At 45.0% G+C, this 23430-nt stretch overlaps 1 protein-coding gene and 1 non-coding gene across 3 annotated transcripts; both read right to left on the minus strand.

The window, feature by feature from the left end:
• Window positions 1-804: 804 nt before the first annotated feature.
• LOC139574299 (N-alpha-acetyltransferase 15, NatA auxiliary subunit-like) lies at window positions 805-14868 on the minus strand. Of its 2 annotated transcripts, none has more exons than XM_071398740.1 (20): window positions 14427-14868; window positions 9352-9436; window positions 9019-9123; window positions 8485-8642; window positions 8268-8402; window positions 7847-8000; window positions 7644-7763; window positions 7371-7466; window positions 7112-7218; window positions 6926-6998; window positions 6680-6849; window positions 6397-6549; window positions 6161-6289; window positions 5687-5900; window positions 5329-5522; window positions 4978-5086; window positions 4789-4887; window positions 3253-3396; window positions 2601-2698; window positions 805-1950 (listed from the first exon to the last, which is right to left on the minus strand). In XM_071398740.1, exons 1-20 carry the CDS (start codon window positions 14478-14480, stop codon window positions 1741-1743), a joined length of 2607 nt encoding a protein of 868 aa, XP_071254841.1. In that variant the 5' UTR covers window positions 14481-14868; the 3' UTR covers window positions 805-1740. The 2 variants fall into 2 exon arrangements, with proteins under 2 accessions (XP_071254841.1, XP_071254842.1); XM_071398741.1 differs by having other exon boundaries at window positions 9352-9498; window positions 14427-14601.
• On the minus strand, window positions 5158-5293 carry LOC139574895 (small nucleolar RNA SNORA18). The gene has a single exon (XR_011674852.1). It is a non-coding gene; the product is annotated as a small nucleolar RNA SNORA18 (small nucleolar RNA).
• Window positions 14869-23430: the final 8562 nt, after the last annotated feature.

The following is a 23430-nucleotide window of genomic DNA, read 5'->3' on the forward strand; positions in this document are numbered from 1 at the left end:
GTGGAGGATTCTGCCATTGCAGAGTCCATGGTCCATTTCATCAAAGATGTCTGTGTAGTGTTTTGTGTCCAGGTGTGGCAGTGGATCTGCCATCAAACACAGCTGGAGGATGATTGGAGGGTGGTGACCTGGGATCTGGTGACAAAGCTGACCCAGGAGGTCATGGGGAAGCTGAGGGGTGTCACACACTGTCAGGTAGGAGGAGTAGGACAAGCGCTTGAGGTTTCCAAAATAACTTCGAACTCCTTTAACGTTCCACCATCCTAGAAATTTCTTCTGCCATTCTCTCCACTATTCCCCCTCCTCCTCTAGGGCAGGACAGTGGTTGTTGACGGCTGCAGCCATGTTCCTAAAGGTGGTCGGGAAGAGAGGTTTCCCAGAGTTCCTCACCACAGACCTCAACCTGGACACCATCCTCACCTCACAAGCCAAAAGGCAGGAGGGTGGGGCAGTAGGGGACGTGCCCAGGCCGAAACTTCGAAGACCCCGTCCAACCTAGCATGGTATTTACACCCCTCAGCTCCCCCATGACCTCCTGGGTCAGCTGTCACCAGACCCCAGGTCACCACCCTCCCATCATCCTCCAGCGGGGTTTGTAGGCAGTCATTGTAGATAAGAATTGTTCTTAACGGACTTGTCTGAGAAAAACAAAGGTTCAATTAAAATACACCCCTCATAGTTCGTACACCTACATGCATATAAGTGTTCCTCTTGAAGATCACTCAAATTATTTTGTCTTTCTTGGCAATTGGAATGCTGATCCTGAATCCTACAATAAAATACAAACTTCTGCAGGAAAAACAATCAGGAAATATATTTTTTATTTAACTTTAGTTTTATTGAGAACTCCTTGGTGTTAGATTGGCGTGGTCTATGTGCAGAATTCAGTATGATTGGGAAAAAGGCTCCCCCCCAAATAAAGGGGATAACTTGGATTAAGCCTTTTTTCAACATATGACCAACAGAAATAAAATCCCCAAACAAACATTTGTTTTATCATGAAATGGTTTTACGGGACTTTCACATGGGTACAACTAGAAAGGAAAATACTGAGCGGAAAATAAAAACCGATAAATCTGCACGTCAGTCATACAGCAGTCCAGGTGAGCTTTGAGTTCTGTCCCTGCATTCAGATCAACTGTGTCCTGTCCCCTCCTGGAGGCCACGCCGGGAACTACCACTGCGCCCCCTTGTGGCCAAGCAGAGGACTGCTTGAGCTCAGTAACTGAGTGCATCGCTCCTACGCCTCCCCCAGGAAATAAGTGATGTCTCCTTTTAAAAGTTCCGCCTTTCTTTATTGGCACACGCCAGCCCACAAGTACAACCACAATCCTCCATCACCACCACTACAATTGATATCTTTCAACTTTTGCAAACTTTTTTATTCTTTGTCATTTTTAATATATAAATTACCGTTAAAAACGTGAGAAGCAGATGCACATACAGGAGAAATACAGGCGTGAAAACACAGGAGTAAAAACCTGACTTAACGGCAGCCACCCTAAACACTTTCCACTCTTCTCATACTGTTTAATTTGTTTCAGTTAAAGAATAGAGTTGTCAACAGGGTTAAAAAAAAAAAGTAAAATAGGCATTCGTTTTATTCCTCCTCTTCCCTCTGCGGCTCTCAGTCCAGGTCAGTGCACTGCAGGGGGCATTCACGAACAAACAACCGTAGCTGGGGTGTTGTCAGACTGCCGACTGGCAGCGTGTGTGCTCCTCTACTCTCTCGCTCTTCTCTCACATGTCATTTGCCATGTCGTCGTGTTCTCCGGCTGACAGGTCTCCGTTGGCGTTGATGGTGGAGGCGTTGTCCTCGTAACCAGGGGGCATGAAGGCCAGGGTGTGGGGGTACAGCTTGTTACATGCGGCCCGGTACACCTCCGCTGCCTTTTGCTGCCCGTCGCCCAGATTTCCATCACGCAGCGCCTCCAGCACCTCTGTGCAGATCTGACAGGAAAGACAAGATAGGGTGTCTGCTTAGACTTGGGTCACACCACATTCACAATTGTTCCTTGCCTTTGTTTTTCCGAATACATTTTTGGGCATAGATGTGGTAAAGAGGTCAATGGAACTCAACCAAAACAATGGAAAATGCCATGGAAACATTTGGGGTGAAGATCCCAAATCTTCATTGCTCCCCAGCAAAATTTGCCTATGTTGACGTAAAAATCGGAGTAAAATGCTTGTACGGATGTCAACCGCAATACATGTTCATGTCATCGTAACCAATAAACTGCATTACAGTTAAAAACAACAACTGACTACCGCCACTGATTTCTGTATGCTAGCTATTCAACCAGTTTATACGAACGGGAGCTAGCATTTAGCAGTCACTTCTTGTAAACCTAAAAAGTGACAACTTATAAATGTTATGCAGCAAAAACAGCCAAATTATACTTCAGTAACCACATTGTGGGTCTGTCAGTCATGACAGATTTGACGAATATCCACTATGTTAGATCAGATTTGTTGAATGTGCACCAATCCGGCGCCCTATCCCCCCCGGTCTACGTTCCATTGACCTCTTTACCGCATCTATGGGACTACCATGCCAAAAGGTACTTGTTAAAATAAAAGCTCAGTGAGTAAGCGCTCACCGTGATGCTTCTTTCATTGAGGGACTCATCCAGCGCTGTAGCCAGCTCAGAGGCCATCTTGTCCGAGGACGGGTCCAGATAGAACATCATCTTTGCAGCTGCAGGGGGACAACATGGTGCTGATCAGTCACAAGTTCACACTGTGTGTCTGAGTGGTAATGGTACAGTCTCATGTGGGCTTGGCTGGGAGTGTTGGCTCAGGTAGTGTGTGTACGTACCAGCCACACGGTGTGGTATAGAGTTGGAGTGTTGGCTCAGGTAGTGTGTGTACGTACCAGCCACACAATGTGGTATAGTGTTGGCTCAGGTAGTGTGTGTACGTACCAGCCACACGGTGTGGTATAGAGTTGGGAGTGTTGGCTCAGGTAGTAGTGTGTGTACGTACCAGCCACACGATGTGGTATAGTGTTGGAGTGTTGGCTCAGGTAGTGTGTACGTACCAGCCACACAGTGTGGTATAGTGTTGGCTCAAGTAGTGTGTGTACGTATCAGCCACACGGTGTGGTATAGAGTTGGAGTGTTGGCTCAGGTAGTGTGTGTACGTACCAGCCACACGATGTGATATAGTGTTGGAGTGTTGGCTCAGGTAGTGTGTGTACATACCAGCCACACAGTGTGGTATAGTGTTGGCTCAGGTAGTGTGTGTACGTACCAGCCACACGATGTGGTATAGAGTTGGAGTGTTGGCTCAGGTAGTTCTTGTTGAAGCTCTGTGGGTTGCTCTCCCCAAACAGCCGCGATATCTCCTGCTTCAAAACAGTCCGCACAGCCTCTGGTAGGTCCTTACTGTCTGACACTGAGGAACACACCCATTACAGTGGTCACCAATCGGAGTCAAGATCACTTTCGCATTCAAAAAGCAAGCTGAGATCTAACGCTCAGAATTAAAAAAAAATAATCTTTAAAACAACTTATATTTTTTTTAAACATTAACCTAATAAAAAAAATCTTTAACAATGAGGTTTGTACAGTAGGCCTAATACATTATCACAGCATATTGGCTATATGTCTGGTCTATTGTTGTTCTCAGACCAGATTATATTTCATAACAAGCTTTGATTAGAAAATAGATTAATTTAACCTTTATTTAACTAGGCAAGTCAGTTAAGAACAAATTCTTATTTAGAATGACGGCCTACACTGGCCAAACCCGGAAGACACCGGGCCAATTGTGCGCCACCCTATGGGACTCCCAATCACAGCCAATTGTGATACAGCCTGGAATCTAACCAGGGTGTCTGTAGTGACGCCTCAAGCACTGAGATGCAGTGCCTTAGACCGCTGCGCCACTCGGGAGATCAGTTAGTTTAGCACTTGCGAGGCACAGCTGAGCATAAATTGAAATTTGATTTTAATGTACTGATGGTACCTGCATCTGAGGTGCATGGTGCTTTCAAGACAACAGGGAACTTGGGGGAAAAAACAATGTCAAATTATGACGTCAATAGTCTTCAGGTCTGAGGTCTAGAAAGATGCCAGTTTCCGAGTTGGATAACCGTTCAAAACTATATTTCCCCAGTCGGACCTCACCCCCCCAGGTAGTTGAGGAGTTCGTCTTTTCAGAAAAATGAAATGGTTCCAAATGGGAACCCTTTGCTTACCTGGTGCGCAGGGCTCCTGAATCAAGTGCACCTACCTCCAACAGCGCAACACAAATAAATGCCTCGATCACACCGACAGCGTTGTTGCGCAAATTGCTACGCGGCATCATTTGGATGTGTGCAACAAAAGTTCAACATTCACCTTCTGCTACCATTTCTGTCAAGCCGTGTACACATACAGTCTGAGGCATACGTTCAATAAATCCAACGTATGCACCACCCAGAACGCACTGCAACTAGCTCTTCTAGCAACGCTGCAAGGCAAACGCAGCGTTCCATTGGAAATTAATGTACCTCGGGTGAACAAGGAGTAAAAAAAAAAATACATCAAGAGCGCAAGCCGTTATCGTTGGCTTTTCTACAAAAATGTTTTGTAATCCACTAGGAATGCCTCGCGACCGACCGGTTGGTGACCACTGCATTACAGCATAGAATCAGAACGTGGTAGAGATCTTTGTAGCAGAACACAGACAACTATTCCAGTAACAATTCAACAAAAGGGTTCAGAGACAGATGGAGTTGTGGGTAATGACAAGGCCCCTCAGCCTGGCCATGTGACAGGTGGCAGAAGCCCTACTCTACTGTACCTCCTTTGAAGAAGCGCACTAGACACTGGTGCAGCCAAGGGTGGGAGGGCTCCATGGAGAACGCTCTCTTCACTGACTGCAACATCAGCAGGTACTTCTCTACGAGAGGGAAAGAGACTTTGTTTTCACTGACAAAAGGTACCGGATACTTTGTGTGTCAGAATGTCAATCAGCGTCTTGTTCCTTTACCTTTCCTGAAGTAGATCTCGAAGGCTAGGAGGTGGGTCTCAATCTTGTTCTTCACCAGGTTTTTCAGGGGTGTTAAAAACTTCACTGCCTCCTCGAGTGGGTTCTCCACCTACAGGGGGAAGAAAACAAATGGGTCTTATTCCAAAAACACCACTCCGTCTCCTAATTGGTGTAATATCACCATGTTCTGCAGTGATATCCCACAAGGCGAATGGTAGTAGCCATGCGGGTAAAGCGTTAAACCACAGGTTTGTTCTTTGAGACATTTCCAACGACTAGGGCTCACTGTGAGGAGTCTGCCGGGATAGGCCTCAGTCATTTCTTCATCTTCTACAGGCTACACACACGCACCTTGGCTAGTTTGTCTGGTATGAGCTCCTCCTTGGGTCCTCCGATCTCCTCGTCGTCGTCCTCTTTCTTCTTCTTCTGGTTCTTCAGCTGTTTCTCCTTCTCGGCGTTCTTCTTCTCCTCCTCTAGTTGGGCTTTCTTCTGGGCTCGTCTCTGTTTGTTCCTCAGCTTCTTCAGCTCTTTGTCATTCAGGTTCTCTGTGGGACACAGGTTCACTCAGAGATCACGGCTACACCAAACCAAAAAAAATTAAACATTGTAGGAAACATCAAATTAGTGACAATCAAACAAGCGGTGGTTTGGGGTCTCGCAGACAGACTCCCTCTCTCTCGCACAGACTGGCGCTCACACACACACGTACCAGCGTCGGCCTGGTGTTCCTTGTTGTCGTCGGTGAGGGGGTTGTCGTGCAGGCCGAGGTAGATCTGGATGGCGGTGCGGGCAGCTTTGTAGTAGAAGGGGTGCATGCGCAGCACGTCCTCCAGCTTGAGCAGGTCCACGTAGGATCGCAGCGTCATCTTCCTCATGCAGTACGTGTGGAAGTCAAACTGGTCGTCCGTGATCTCCACAAAATGCTGATGGGACACAGAACAGAGATGGTTTATGATGAAATCCAAACAGAGCAGACCTGCACTATCACTGAGCCATCTATACAGGTTTAACCCTCAGTGAATCTGCATGATGATCTCTAAAAACAGAGACCACATTGCTCTTTTTCATTTCTGACTTCTCATTTCAGCACATTTTAAGGGGGAGGAAATCTAACTTACTTACCTTCACCATAATTTTTTTTAAATAATAAGTGCCTGCTTCCCACCCAGGTTAGAAAACGTACCCTCTCGATCTCATGGCACTTCTTGAGAGCGTCTCCAAACTTGTTCATGGACTTGTAGGCCAGAGCACATTCTGTCTGGTACCACATGCACTGCATCTCATTGAGATTCTCTACCGCCGACGCACCCTCCTGAAACAGACAGATAGCACCACACACACAGACAGACACACAAAGGGTTTTAAGGCAACAAGCATCATGTGGAGTCTACACAGACAGCTTAACACACACTGACTGACCCGTGTGAACTTTGAGCACATCTCCTCAGCCTCTTTGACCAGGCCGGCCTTCAACATGTACTTGGCACATTTTGAGTTGATGAAGCGGTCAGCAGTGTCCAGAGCCTGGGCCTCGTCCATCCACCTGGCTGCTTCCTTTATGTTACCTGCATGCTAGAGACACAAAGATGGAGTAATAGTAAAAATCAACAGAGATACCTTAGCAGAGAAGAAGAGCGCTATAAATCACATTGAGCCACACTAAATGTCCACCATGATGGCAGCTCTAGAAAGTGTGTGTTACCTTGTATATCTTGGCCTTGATGAGGAACAGTTCTATGAGCGTGGGTGTGCTCTCGATGGCTGTGTTGATGTAGTCCAGGGCTAGCGTCTGCTGGCCCACGTGGTCAAAGTGCTGCGCCAGGAAGTACTGGACCCACAGTAGAGTGGTGGGGGGCTCCTCCTTACCACCATCTACACATAGACATAATGACATTCTAATACTACTCCGATTAGATTTCATAACACATGAAAATCTGATGGCACTCACCATTTTGATTGAACATTCGACAGCTTTTCAAACACGTCTCGTATCCAACCACTAATTCTTCAACGATTGACACCTACATGGATGGGAACAAGGATACGCAGGATTACCCAGACTTCTCAGCCCAGGGCAGGCATGTTATTTCAGTGACTTGCTGGGGCCAATGGAATGGCAGTGGTTCTCCCTCACCTTTTCCTTGTCGTGATACAGGGACTTCAGAGTGGTGAAGACAGGCGGACAGCCTTTACTGAAGTTGGTCCTCAGATAGCAGTCCAGACATTCACGGAACTTCTCCCCTGAAAAGAAAAGTGAATAGAGCTCAGACACCCCATTCTCTAGCGTTCCACACACCACACGTTTCAACATGCTTGTGTCTACCCACCGTCGTCTTGAAAGGTTCTCATTCCAGGGATAATTACACAGTAATGATAATGGCAGGCTTATGTACCTGTGAGGAAGGTGAGAGGCAGCCTCCGGGGAACCAGTCCTTTGGGATACTTCACCCATGCCTCCTCATAGAGCTTCTGCCTCTCCTCTATGCTAGCTGGGGACACAGAACAAGCCAACAGTCAGAGCATGGCATTCATACACAGATTCAATTCTGGTCACAAAATCTACCAAACACATTCGTCAATGTAATGAGGTGACTCATGCTACAGAGGGGACTGGTGAGAGGGTCCAGTGGGAATAGGGTGGGTAGCAGTGGGGGTTCAAAGGTTACCTGGTTTCAGTGCTTTCTCCAGACCCTGGTAGTAGGCCCAGTTCTCAGGGTTCCTTTCCTGGAGTTGTCGGTAGACTTCTGTGGCCTCCTCCGAGCGATCTAGCTGCAGCAGCAGCTCTCCTGCAGGGATGGACAGAATCACATGAATCATGTTAGATCTACACATCTCTTCCCCCCCAGATGCAAATACTCAACACACACACCTCTGGTCTCCTCCACAGCAAGCTTGTCACAGATCTGTTTCTCGTAGGTTGTGAGGTGCTCCAGTGCTTCCTTGAACAGCCCCGCCTCCCTGAGCACCTGGTTCTGGTACAGCAGCAGCTCACTGTACTCGTAGTCCACTTTGTCCGGCGATGTCTGAAACACAGCACCACCAATCACATTTACTGAAACAGGCAGAGTGACCAATCACATTTGCTGATACAGGCAGGGGGACGAATGAGATTCACTAATACATAACCAACAAATAAATTACTGACAGACAAGTTAATCAGGTGTACTGATCCAGGCAGGGTGACCAATCAGTATAATTGACAGACAGGTGATACAGGAACACCACAGAGTAATCAATGAGACTTCTTAGACTCAAAAACAGAGGTCAGAGAGAGGTCAAGCCCAGCTCACCTGTTGTGTTTTGCGGAATTCTTCGACGATCTTGGCGGCCATCTCAAAGTCTTCCAACAGGTGGTAGGCCACGGCGTAGCCGATCCATGAGGCCCTCTGCGCTGGACGCAGCTGCAGGAGCTGATAGCGGGTCTCCTGCAAAGAGAGCGAGACACAAAATTATACACAAAGTAAGAGATAATACTTGAGAGGAGACAGACTCTCTCCCGGTCCTCACCCTGTAGCCCTCCAGGTCTCTCATCTGGATTTGGAGCAGTGAAAGGTCCCTGAGGATCTGCAGGTTGTCTTTGTCCCACTTCAGAGCGTTGCGATAGCACTTGATGGCCTCGTCGTACTTCTTATCCGACCGCTGCAGCAGACCGTACACATGCCAGCCTGGGAGAGGAAGGGTTAAGGAGGCAAAACAGACATACCCCCAAAGAAAAAAAAATCCCTCGCAAAAAAAAACATTTGGAGGACTGAAAGGGCATGGGAACAGAGAGAACGTAATACTCATGGTGACAAATCAAAACAGTGGACCCTGTATTAATGCAACCAGGCCTAGACTATTAGCCTTAACAGTAACAATCAGAGCTAATCTAGCTCTCTCCCATTCCGTCTGGATTACGTGGGGTAGACATGGCGCAGTAAGGGCTTGTGGGATGGAGTAGAAAGTTTGGGCTTATTATGAGCCTTTGGTGAATGTCCTCACACCTCTGAGTAGGAACTTCATGCAAAACCTCACCTCATTAGCCCTAGTATAGAAGGATACAGACATGGCTCTTGAGGTCGTTGCGCAGGCCTCGTCTCACCAGCTCATACGCATCCTCCTTCTTCCCCAAACAGTTCAGGGTCAGGCCTTTCATCGCCAGTGTCTCTGAGGGACAGATGATTGAAAGAGGAATTAGTGTTAAACACAGCCTAAACACTACACCAGAAGAGGATTTACCATCACTCATGTTCTAAACTGAGTAAAGGATATGAAAAATGTCCATGGTCACCCAGTTCGGATATCAAACCTGGACCAGACGGTTGTTGAGTCATTTCGTTCTTTCCGACTACTGAAAAGACAAGTGAGAGTAGCAGCTGTTGAAGCGGGCCTCACCTCCATGCTCTGTGAACTTTGGGTTGGAGAGGATCTGTTTGCAGAACTTGAGTCCATTTCTGTACTGCTTGTGCTCGTAGCATCTCTGCAACAGGGGAGAGGTGTTGTCATCAAGGTTTTTGTAAAGCTTGTTCTTAGAGTTCTGATCTGAGGAACCCCCCAAATATATGGTTACAAAAATGTACGCAAATATTCTAGAGGGGTTGACAGTATACCGTATTTTACGATATCCGATATTTATGCACAGACCGGTCTATAACGGTATTTGAATGTTTGGTTTGTTAAATGTGATACGCCGTGTGTAATGTCCATTTTTACAGTTTACTCCACTACCCGAGTCAACTCTCTCTCCCCACAGACATAGTCCCACCCACTGTCACTCAAGGAGCACATTTGTTGTTGCTTGACCACAAGACACTTTCGTTCAGTTTGCAGGGTCAATGCAGCACATGCAACAATGTTGATGACAACGCTGTTGTTTCCACTGACCTTAAAATAAATCCACAAGCATTCTATAATTACAATATTAGTTTGTGTTTCTTACATCTGCAAACAGCTAGTTTGTATTTTCTTAGCAAGTTAAGCTAAATCGTGTTAGCCACTAAAGCTAATCGATAGTTAGCTGGCTAGCGAACAAGCTTAATAAAAGTACTGAGTCAGAGCAAACGTAGCTAGCTAATACAGCCAGATAGCAGTACTGGTGGAGGCTTAAAATCAGCATGTTGTTTGTGCAACAGTATCTTCTAAATCAAAGGGGAATAAACAAAGCATGAATATGTTGCCTATATGAATAAAGATTTAATGTAGGCAAAGATCAGGGTCACCGAGGAAACACTGATCACTTTGGTTCCTACCCTGTCACAATAATTCGTCCATGGCATTTTTCATTCGTTGTCATGTCAAACACTATTGTAAGTGCCCACTATTATTTATATACTAACTATAAAATTATCATAAACATTCTATTGCCATGATCCCAAAAGTTCACCCAAGTGTTTTGATCTAAATCGCAACATTTGATTAAAAATAAGGCCTAGTATTTTTGCCCATATCGTGGCAGTGTGAAAATAATCTTAAGAGTGCAGGAAATGCAGAAATTTATGGAAATGCAGGAAATTATTTTACGTTGAAATTGAATAGTATAAAACAATCAGAATGGAGAAAGACCCATTGAAATCATTTATAATATATGTGTCGCCACCCTAGGTTCACACACTACTCAAAAAGAAAATTTAGAACTTTTATTAATCAAAAACAAAAAAACTGTCAATTTTGAAAAATACCATATAAGATATGATATTTTGGCCATATCGCCCAGTCCTAGTTGACTGTCTATATAGGGTTGTGCATGAACACTTGCAGGTAGGTTGTCTGGTGGTGGCCTATCACCCCCGTAACCAGCCTGCCAGCTCCCCACACAAAGCTAATGCCCGGGAATCCCCACTGGCATAGGGAGAGGGCAGTGGCTCCGATAGAACTGGGGAGTGCTCAACACAGCAACTAAAACAAAAGTTTTTATAATGTTACACAGAAAGAGTGACAACAGAATTCACATCTACGCAAAACATTACACTTGTGGTGAGCATTTAACAGGGAAACTAGTCCCGCCCACCATCACCGTACGCGCTTCCTCAAACAGCAGTGGCTATTCCCATATGCAGAGTAAAATTATGCAAGGATCTAGCCGACTAAACGTAACTATTTACAATGGAGTAGAGGCGACTAGTGTGGACGGACTAACACCGACTCGATTTTTGGCTGAAATAGCCAAATCCACAAATTTGAAGGGGTGTCCACATACTTATGTGTATATATAGATCTACTGGAGATATTTAATCAGTGTTTGCTCTGTTAAAAAAAGACCACTAATGCAAATCAAACGTCTCTTTACCATATGATCTTTGCTAGACGATTTAACTCAACCAGCGATTTATGATGGAGTTGGCGATTTATGATGGAGTTGAGCGGCGACTAATGTGGGCGGACTCGAACGCCGAGTTCACATAAAATTGTGTTTTGTAATTTATTTATTTTTAAAGACTAATTTCAGCACCCCAAGAATAGGCCGCAATTACACAGAACAATGTAGTTTGTAATTGCGGGCTATTCTTGGGGTGCTGAAACCAGTTGTTTTTTGACAAAAACTTGATTTTATGTGAAATTCAAGATTGAGTCCGCCCACACTAGTCACCGCTCAACTCCATCATATATCGCGGGTCGAGTTTAATCGTCTAGCAAAGATCATATGGTAAAGACACGTTTGCTTTGCAGCAGAGTGGTCTTTTTTTGTTACAGAGCAAACCCTGAAGAAATATCTTCAGTAGGTCTATACACACACGGTAGTATGTGGACACTAGAGGTCGACCGATTAATTAGGGCCGATTTCAAGTTTCCATAACAAAAATATATATATTTAAAAAATCGGCCGATTGATCGGTATCGGCTTTTTTGGGTCCTCCAATAATTGGTATTGGTATAATTGGTATTGAAAAATCATAATCGGTCGACCTCTAGTGGACACCCCTCCATTTCAACCAAAAATTGAGCACACAGCCATGCAATCTCCACAGACAAACAATGTCAGTAGAATGGTCTTACTGAAAAGCTCAGTGACTTTCAACATGGCACCGTCATAGGATGCCACTTTTCCAACCAGTCAGTTAGTCAAATTTCTGCCCTGGTCAACTGTAAGTGCTGTTATTGTGAAGTGGAAACATCTAGGAGCAACAACAGCTCAGCGTCGAACGGGACCGCTGAGTGCTTAAGTGTGTAAAAAATTGTCTGTCCTCGGTTGCAACACTCACTACCAAGTTCCAAACTGCCTCTGGAAGCAACGTCAGCACAAGAACTGGTCGTCGGGAGCTTCATGAAATGGGTTTCCATGGCCAAGCAGCCGCAGACAAGCCTAAAATCACCATGCACAATGCCAAGTGTGCCTGGAGTGGTGTAAAGCTTGCCATCATTGGATTCTAGAGAAGTGAAAACGCATTCTCTAGAGTGAAGAATCACACTTTCCCATCTGGCAGTCTGACAGATAAATCTGGGTTTGGCAGATGCCAGGAGAACGCTACCTGCCCGAATGCATAGTGACAACTGTAAAGTTTGGTGGAGGAGGAATAATGGTCTGGGGTTGCTTTTCATGGTTTGGGCTCGGCCCGTTAGTCCAGGGAAGGAAAATCTTAATGCTACAGCATACAATTCGATTATTTTACCCCTTTTTCCTCCCTAAATTTGGTGATATCCAATTGTGATCCAATAACAATCATCTCATCACTGCAACTCCAACTGTCTCGGGAGAGGCAAAGGTCGAGTCATGCGTCCTCCGAAACCTGACCCGCCAAACAGAGCTTCTTAACACCCACATGCTTAACCCGGATGACAGCTGCACCAATGTGTCGGCGGAAACACTGTTCAACTGACAACAGAGGTCAGCCTGCAGGGACCTGGCCTGGAACAAGGAGTCGCTAGAGCGCAATAAGCCAAGCAAAGGCCCAAACCACCTAACCGGACGACGCTAGGCCAATTGTGCGCCGCCCTATGGGACTCCCGGTCACGGCTGGTTGTGGGATCGAACCCGGGTCTGTAGTGATGCCTCAAACACTGCGATTCAGTGCCTTAGACCTCTGTGCCACACGGGAGGCATACAATGACATTCTAGATGATTCTGTGCTTCCTACTTTGTGGCAACAGTTTGGGGAAGGCCCTTTCCTGTTTCAGCATGACAATGCCCCCATACACAAAGCGAGGTCCATAAAGAAATGGTTTGTCGAGACCGGTGTGGAAGAACTTGACTGGCCTGCACAGAACCCTGACCTCAACTCCATCTCACACTTTTGGGATGAATTGGGACGCCAACTGCAAGCCAGGCTTAAAATCGCCCAAGATCAGTGCCCGACCTCACCAATGCTCTTGAATGGAAGCAAGTCCTTGCAGCAATGTTCCAACATCTAGTGGAAAGCCTTCCCAGAAGAGTGGAGGCTGTTGTCACAGCAAAGGGGGAGCAACTCCATATTAATGCCCATGATTTTGGAATGAGATGTTCGACATGTAGGTGTCCACATACTTTTAGTAATGTAGTGTACTTTTCTGAAATAAATATTATATAAGTCGTATGAAAGCAAGATGATGTTTGTAACCAACAGGTTGTAGTTCACACTGTAGGAGTGGGTTATTTGAATTTGCAGGCCCTAAGTGATGGCGAGCTAATTACACCACCTAACTGGATAATAATAACTACAACAATTGTTCAACACCATGCCCAGAAATAGGACAAACGTGTGAATGGTACTCAATATTCAGCAGAGAAAGTCGACTAAATGTGTGCAGTTCGTTGGCATCATAGGACGCAAACTGTATAATTAGTCCCCATCTGATCTGTGGTTCAGCAAAGCGTGAGTGACAGCTAGTTGGCTGGCTAGCTAGCAAGGTTTTGTTAGCTAGCTAACTCGTAGTTGTACAATCAGTGGCAAATGATTGCATTAGCTAACACACCCAAGTTTGCAGTAATATAATTGGTGACATCATGCAAATACGTTGTGCATGTGAAATGTAACGCGTACATGGGTACAGATAATCGTGTTGCTAAAATGCTGAGTAATGACGAAACACCTGTGCTTTTGGACGTAGAATGAGTTTGCAGATAGCTAGTTCGCATAGCTAGCTAACTTATCTAGCCGTAGCTAGCAAGCTAGCTAAGCATATGCCATCCGTGTTTGAGACATGCATTTATTTTAAGCTATCACCCTATAACAAACTGGGACTACACATAAACCAAAGTTACCTAGCTATAAGCCATGTTGCATGTTACCTAACGTTACCGGTTGCAAACAAACTGCTAACTAACAGGCTAATGACAACCTGGCAGGCCATTTCGAGTGCCTCGAAACATGTTAGCCCACGAGTTAGCTAAAGTTAACGTTCGTTGAGCAGGCGATGGAAGGAACAGCAGATGTCAGCTAACAAGACGACATGATTGCATGCTGTTTTATTACAAGCAACGCTACTCGAATCAAACCTTTAACGTTATAGTTACTTGAAATGGATTTAGCTAGCGACAGCTAAGCACTTAACGTTACCAATATTCTCTTGAAGAGAGCATTCTCCTTCGGCGGTAGAGTAATTGAGGGCATTCTGTAAACTGGCTACTCTTCTGTAGCTTCAAGCATGAATCGACGTTTCCTCTCTCTCCCCTCTCGGTCTTTTTGAGGCAAAGTTCCCGGAGTTGTCTTGCTCTATTTCGGGCTCTTCTTCCTCACGTGGTGACAGCCAAGGCCCCCTTTAGACCAAAATGGCCGAATACCTTCTCCCCCGGGTCAAGCTGTTCTCCGCGTCTGCGTGCATGCTGTGCAAAATGATCGAAATGAAAAGTTGCAAATGTAACCAATCAATCAAAGACAGTTACAGAAGGGGGACGTGTTATAAAGTATAGTGCATCGCTTCGGCAATAGACGTGATGTAAAATTGATTATTTACTGATAAGGCTGCATTGCACTTTCAGCCCTTTTCTTAACTCCAGCCTTGGATTCTGGAATGGTACCTTCATATATAGTCAGTCAATGAGAGGTATATTGCACTTAGCCAAAGGAAACCGACTCTCCTTAATTCATCTATCCAGAGTCGGAACGGTGCTATGCCGGGAAAGGTGGTCAGCCAGAGCCCAGCGCGATATATGGCTGGGGAAACGTACCTCAATACAGGGATGGAATACATAGTTGTACTCATAATCATCCCGAAATGATTAAAGGTAAATCTAGAAGATTGAAATAATGCTGTTTTTATTTTATTAAACTGACGATTTCGCTAGCATAGCCGCGGGAGGTAGGGGTGGTGAGGGTGCAGCACCCCCTGAAAAATCTGAATAGAAAATATATATACTAAACAAAAGTAGTGCATTAGGCCTTTACTAGTATTAGTAGACTGATATATATGTATGTATTGTGGGAAACAACAACAAAAATCAGCATCTCTGCTTTGTCTAACAGGGTAGTTGTATAATTAAGAACAGTATCTTGCCGGATTCAATAGTTGGAATTGTAAGAGTTGTTGCCCTGTCCCTTTCTCTGGGATTGTTATTCTAATGAAATCCAGAAAGAACAAAACCCTGTCCTTAAACAGGTGCAAAGTTATGAGCAAAAAGCATCCACAAAACATAACATTTTATATTTTTCTTGATCAAATAACATGGAAAACAACCACTTTTTGTGCAGTATTCATTTACCATCCTTACAAACCCCTTCATATAAAATGTACATGGCTGTATTGTACACAACATAACCAAAAGTATATGGACACCTGCTCGTCGACATCTCATTTCAAAATCATGGGCATTAATATGGAGTTGGTCCCCCCTTTGCTGCTATAACAGCCTCCAATCTTATGGGAAGGCTTTCCACTAGATGTTGGAACATTGCTGCGGGGACTTGCTTCTATTCAACCACAAGAGAATTAGTGTGGTCAGGCACTGATGTTGGGCGATTAGGCCTGGCTCGCAGTCGCCATTCCAATTCATCCCAAAGGTGTTCGATGGGGTTGAGGTCAGTGCACTGTGCAGGCTAGTCAAGTTCTTCCACACCGATCTCGACAAACCATTCCTGTATTGACCTCGCTTTGTGGACAGGGACATTGGCATGCTGAAACAGGAAAGGTCCTTCCACTGCTCCAGAGTCCAATGGCGGTGAGCTTTACAGCACTTCAGCCGACACTTGGCATTGCGCATGGTGATCTTACACGGTGCCTAAACCAGACGCGTCGCAAAATAAATGTACACATACATGTTATTCAATCATTGCACCTAAACTGCTCGCACACGCCAACGAGCGTCTGCGTTGTCAGGCGCTAAAATAGAAGTTGCTTCTATTTGTGACGCAGAACGTGATCCTCTCCCATCTCCTCATTGGCTTTTAGAAGCATATACCCACGTGCCATTTCCTCATTGGTTATACCTACGTGAGGGATTGAAAGATGAACTGAGGTCGGTTGTGGTAATACACCTTTTTATGAAAGTTAGTTGCCAATTACCATATAAAGTCCAAAGAAGAAAAAGCCTGGATGGAGGACAGATGACTAGAAACGATTTGGTTGACCGTTTTATGTGTGGATTAATTGTCGGAGTAGAGGACCTTGTGCATTTCAGGTAAAATAACAACTCAATGTTTATATCCCAGGACAAATTAGCTAGAAAATGCAAGCTAGCTAGCTAAATTGCCATAAATGTTTAATGCTTTTCGACCTGTCCCCAAATGAATATAATTGGTGCAGAGTTTGTTTTGATATATCAACCTGCGTGTCGTGATCGTGTTTGGTGTGGGGGGGACAAAATCAATTTGAGGACGCACGCGCATGGAAACCAATTTTATGAGGCTCCCAACGAACAGTTCTTGTACGGACATTGCTTCCAGAGGCATTTTGGAACTCGTGAGTGTGTTGCAACTGAGGACAGACGATTTTTACACGCTTCAGCAGTCCCATTCTGTGAGCTTGTGTGGCCTACCACTTTGAGGCTGAGCCGTTGTTGTTCCTAGACCTTTCCATTTCACAATAACAGCATTTACAGTTCACCGGGGCAGCTCTAGCAGTGCAGAAATCTGACTGACTTCTTGGGAAGGTGGCATCCTATGACGGTGTCACGTTGAAAGTCACTGAGCTCATCAGTAAGGCCATTCTACTGCCAATGTTTGTCTATGGAGATTGCATGGCTGTGTGCTCGATTTTATACGTCTGTCAGCAACAGGTGTGGCTGAAATAGCCGATTCCACTACACTGAACAAAAATAAACGCAACATGCAATAATTTCAAAGATTTTCATGAGTTACATTTCATGTAAGGAAATCAGTCAATTAAAATAAATAAATTAGGTCCTAATCTATGACTGGGAAGAAATGCATCTGTTGGTCACAGATAACTTAAAATAAATGGTAGGGTTGTGGATCAGAAAACCAGTCAGTATCTCATGCCTCATGCAACACGACACATCTCCTTCTCATAGAGTTGTTCTGTGGAATGTTGTCCCACTCCTCTTCAATAGCTGTGCGAAGTTGCTGGATATTGGCAGGACCTGGAACACTGTCGTACACATCGATCCAGAGCATCCCAAACATGCTCAATGGGTGACATGTCTGGTGTGTATACAGGCCATGGAAGAACTGAGACATTTTCAGCTTCCAGGAATTGTGTACAGATCCTTGCGACATGGGGTCGTGCATTATCATGCTGAAACATGAGGTGATGGTAGCGGAGAAATGGCACGATAATGGGCCTCAGGATCTCATCATGGTATCTCTTTGCATTCAAATTGCCATCGATAAAATGCAATTGTATTCGTTGTCCGTAGCTTATGCCTGCCCATACCTTAACCCCACCGCCACCATGGGGCACTCTGCTTACAACTTTGACATTAGCAAACCGCTCACCCACATGACGCCATACATGTGGTCTGTGGTTGTGAGGCCAGTTGGACGTACTGCCAAATTCTCTAAAACAACTTTGGAGGCAGCTTATGGTAGAGACATTAACATTCAATTCTCTGACAACAGCTCTGGTGGACATTCCTGCAGTCAGCTTGCCAATTTCACGCTCCCACAAAACTTGAGACATCTGTGGCATTGTGTTATGTGACAAAACTGCACATTTTAGAATGGCCTTTTACTGTCCCCAGTGCAAGGTGCACCTGTGTAATGATTATACAGTTTAATCTTCTTGATATGACACACACTTCTTGATATGAAATGCTCACTAACAGGGATGTAAACAAATTTGTGCACAAAAATTGAGAAAAATAAGCTTTTTGTGCGTATGGAAAATTTCTGGGATCTTTTATTTTAACTCATGAAACATGGACCAACATGTTGCATTTATATTTTTGTTCAGTATAATTTGAAGGGGTGTCAACATACTTTTGTATAAATAGTGTACATAGGCTGGTCATCTAGGTTTGCACCTGTAGACTTTCCATCACCATGAAAAGAAAACATGCACAACACAGTAATTGAGTACATTGAGACATCAAGTGGTTTGTGATGAAGTGGCTCAGTTGGTAGAGCATGGTGCTTGCAATGCTAGGGTTGTGGTTTCGATTCCCATGGGGGACCAGACCAGTATGAAAATGTATGCAATCACTAAGTTACTCTGGATAAGAGTGTCTACTAAAATGGGAAAGGAATGCATAGACCATTTATGTTCACACATAAGTTGCATTTGCAAAGTATTTCAAGAAACTAGAAAATATATCAATCAAGTATTTTTATATTCCACAAGTATTATAAGATTAACTGTTTCCCCTTTACATCTGTAAGAACATTTCACAGCCCCTTGACCAATTAAAATAATTCTAAATATCTTGTCATCAAAACTCAAGTCCACTGGCTCTCAAAGTTTTCCGTTGCTCCATGCGACGCTACTTGGGTCAAAATCTGTTTCTTGCTTTGCTCTTAGGAATAGGACACCATTGAAAGGAGTGATTTCTGGGGTAGTGATAAGTGTGGAGGTGGAGCAATTGAAGTTGAAAATTCCTGGTGTTTGTGACGCCCGCGTTTTGGTGCGATGATGAGCGTGGTGAAACAGAGGAGTCACTGTCAGTCCTTTTGAGTTTTGAGTCAGAGTCTTTACCCAACATGCTCATGTTAGGATATATCATTTATCCTTTGAGCGTTTGTGGCGAATCCACTGTGCTGTTTCAGGTGCAACGTTTATGGTCATGTCACAGCAGTGTGTAGGACGAAGATTCCAAGATGTGGGAAGAGTGCAGGAGGGCATGGGATAGAGGATTGTGTAGTTTCGGTGGATAAAGTTGTGTAAACTGTAGGGGTGCACATGTTGCTTGGGAGAATTCGTCGGCAGGTAGGTAACCCACCTCTACCATCCGTTCTATTGGCCAACGTAAAATCACTGGAGAATAAACCGGATGAGCTCCGTTGGCAGGACAGAACAGCTACGTTCGGCAAGATAAAGGGTGGTGGTGTATATCTGTTTGTCAATAACAGCTAGTGTGCAATGTCTAATATTAAGGAAGTCTTGAGGTTGTCAGGACCCGGTGCGAGAAACAGTCACTAATAATCGTCAGAACCCAGAAGATGAGGCAGACACAGCAGTACTAGAGATGGTGGTTTAATTAAAGAACAAAATCTTCAGGCAAAGAAACTAAATCCACAATGTCCAAAAATAAAGTCAACAGGCACAAAATGGAAATCCTCCAAAATACAAAAGAAACTCCACAAAGTGGTAAAAAACAGCAGGGAAAAACAAACCTCAAAAGACTACTCAAATAATACACAAGAACTAAACCAGAGAACCTCTGGAAAATCCAACAAGAGAAATATCTGAATAAAACAAGGCTTGGGCTGGGGCTGGGTGCTAACTTACAAACACGGAGCAAGGAACTGAGGAACACACAGGGTTTAAATACTAACAAGGGAATAACCTACAGGTGCAAACAATAATTAGAGCAAGAAAAACAAAAGGTACAAAAAAGGTGCAATGGGGACATCTAGTGACCAAAACCCGAACAGTCTTGGCCAAAACCTGACAGAGGTATTGCTTGCCTGAGGTTCAGTACCTCATGATAAGCTGTAGACCACACTATCTACCAAGAGAGTTTATCTATATTTTTCTTAGCCGTCTATTTACCACCACAAACCGATCCTGGCACTAAGACTGCTTACCTGATTTCTATCAGCATGTCACGTGCAACCAGAGGGAAAAAAACTCGAAACCACCTTTACTCCACACACAGAGACGCATACAAAGCTCGCCCTCCATTTGGCAAATCTGACCATAATTATATCCTCCTGATTCCTGTTTACAAGCAAAAACTAAAGCAGGAAGTACCAGTGACTTGCTTAATATGGAAGTGGTCAGGTGACGTGGATGCTACGCTACAGGACTGTTTTGCTAGCACAGAATGGAATATGTTCCGGGATTCATCCAATGGCATTGAGGAGTATACCACCTCAGTCACCGGCTTCATCAATAAGTGCAACAACAAATTTGTCCCCACAGTGACCGTACGTACATATCCCAACCAGAAGTCATGGATTACAGGTGTTGATGATTCGTTACTAGAGAAATGAGACCAAGTCAAGACGCTGGACAGGGTGGATCGGTATATAGTAAGACAGTTTATTCGGATGTAAAGATATCTGAGCAAAGCGTGCTGCACGGCCCCGTTCGTCTAGTTCTTAGGGAACTATCGGAAGGAGAGACCCGAAACATATTGTGCAGTTCATGTTATACAATAAATGACGTAGGTAGATTCTTGTAGTTCGTGCTCCTGACTGGTCGCTGTAAGTGGAGGCCCGTTCCCTCCACGCTGGTGTCCATGCCTCATTGGTTCCTGGCACTGTTCTTTGTTCTTGGAAACCCAGCCTAAAGCAAGGGTGTGTGTGTGTGTGTGTGTGTGTGCATGTGCGTGTGCGTGCTCGTATAATGGCATGCCTCCCTTATCAGTGGTAATAAAAGGTCTGAGTCAGCCATCCTCCCCTGCGTGGGGGAGTGAGGTTTGTATCTGTTACGGGCAGATGGTGTTTAACTGTGGGGTGTAGCAAGATATTTGCAACAAAGTCTGCTTTAATAAGGAAGGCATTATAACAGTATTATAGCTATGTGTTAAGGTCAATGAAGACAGCATTTCTTACACAGGCAACATCCGCACAGAGCTAAATGCTAGAGCTGCCGCTTTCAAGGAGCGGGACACTAATCCGGACGCTTATAAGAAATCCCGCTATGCCCTCAGACAAAACAAAAACAGGCAAAACGTCAATACAGGACTAAGATTGAATCCTACTACACCGGCTCTGACGCTCGTCGGATGTGGAAGGGCTTGCAAACTATTACGGGACTACAAAGAGAAACCCAGTCACGAGCTGACCAGTGACGCAAGCCTACCAGACGGACTAAATGCCTTTTATGCTCGCTTCGAGGCAAGCAACACTGAAGCATGCAAGAGAGCACCAGCTGTTCCGGACAACTATGTGATCACACTCTCCGTAGCCGATGTGAGCAAGACCTTTAAACATGTCAACATTCACCAGGCCGCGGGGCCAGACGGATTACCAGCACGTGTACTCAGAGCATGCGCGGACCAACTGGTAAGTGTCTTCACTGACATTTTCAACCTCTCCCTGACCGAGTCTGTAATACCTACATGTTTCAAGCAGACCACCATAGTCCCTGTGCCCAAGAAAGCGAAGGTAACCTGCCTAAATGACTACCGCTCCGTAGCACTCACGTCCGTAGCCATGAAGTGCTTTGAAAGACTGGTCATGGCTCACATCAACTCCAACAACACGGAAACCCTAGATCCATTCCAATTTGCATACCGCCCCAACAGATCCACAGATGACGCAATCTCAATCGCACTCCACACTGCCCTTTCCCACCTGGACAAAAGGAACACCTATGTGAGAATGCTGTTCATTGACTACAGCTCAACACCATAGTGCCCACAAAGCTCATCACTAAGCTAAGGACCCTGAGACTGGGACAACACATCTGCCACACTGATACTCAACACTGGGGCCCCTCAGGGGTGCGTGCTTAGTCTCCTCCTGTACTTCCTGTTCACCCACGACTGCGTGGCCAAGCACAACTCTAACACCATCATTAAGTTTGCTGACGACAAAGGTGGTACAGCAGGCCTGATCACTGACAATGATGAGACAGCCTATAGGGAGGAGGTCAGAGACCTGGCAGTGTGGTGCCAGGACAACAACCTCTCCCTCAACGTGAGCAAGAAAAAGGAGATGATCGTGGACTACAGGAAAAGGAGGGCCGAACATACCCCCATTCACATCGACAGGGCTGTAGTGGAGCGGGTCGAGAGTTTCAAGTTCCTTGGTGTCCACATTACCAACAAACTTTCATGCTCCAAACACACCAAGAATGTCGTGAAGAGGGCACGACAATGCCTTTTCCCCCTCAGGAGGCTGAAAATATTTGGCATGGGTCCCCAGATCCTCAAAAAGTTCTACAGGTGCACCATCGAGAGCATCCTGACCGGTAGCATCACCGCCTGGTATGGCAACTGCTCGGCATCCGACCGTAAGGCGCTACAGAGGGTCGTGTGTACGGCCCAGTACATCACTTGTGCCAAGCGTCCTGCCATCCAGGACCTATATATTGGACGGTGTCAGAGGAAGCCCAAAAAATTGTCAAAGACCCCAGTCACCCAAGTCATAGACGGTTCTCTCTGCTACCGCACGGCAAGCGGTACCAGAGCGCCAAGTCTAGGTCCAAAAGGCTCCTTAACAGCTTCTATCGCCAAGCCATAAGACTGCTGGCCACCCGGACTATTTACATTGACACCCCCCCACCCCTTTGTTTTTACACTGCTGCTACTCGCTGTTTATTATCAATGCCTAGTCACTTTACCCCTACCTACATGTACAAATTACCTCAACTAACCTGTACCCCCGCACATTGCCTCGGTACCAGTACCCCCTGTATATAGCCTCGTTATTGTTTTTCATTGTTACTTTTTATTACACTTTTTACTTAAGTTTATTTAGTAAATATTTTCTTAACTCTATTTCTTGAACTGCATTGCTAGTTAACGGCTTGTAAGTAAGCATTTCATGGTAAGGTCTACACCTGTTGTATTCGGCGCCAGTGACAAATACAATTTGATTTGTTTGCTGTCACTCACAATTTACCATAAGCTGTAAAAGAAATTACCTAAATAAATTTGTAACTAGTAGTTAAGTAGTTTTCTAACCGGATACTTATTTACTCTTACCTGACTCGTTTCTTAAGAGGGCTACTTTTACATTTTACAAATTACAATCTATGTAACAGTACTTTTTCTTAAGTACATATTTTTTTGTATTCTACAATTTTTTGGTGAACTACAATTCCGACACTGTATTTGAACATTTTAGAAATGTCAATCATCGCCTGCGAAACGGGTTTCCAAACATATGCTGATATTCCCCTTATCTTTCATATCAGCGAGAAAGAATCTTTCAAATAAAGATACACTTACTGTAGCAGTTTTGCGCAGATCCATACGCTGTATGCCTCCAGTTGACAAACTACATTTCCTCCCCAGGTACGATTGCACACGTGTTCGGCATGCTAGACAGCTAATTA

The sequence above is a fragment of the Salvelinus alpinus genome, chromosome 4, assembly GCF_045679555.1.
Source record: "Salvelinus alpinus chromosome 4, SLU_Salpinus.1, whole genome shotgun sequence".
In the NCBI taxonomy this organism is placed as follows: domain Eukaryota; kingdom Metazoa; phylum Chordata; class Actinopteri; order Salmoniformes; family Salmonidae; genus Salvelinus; species Salvelinus alpinus.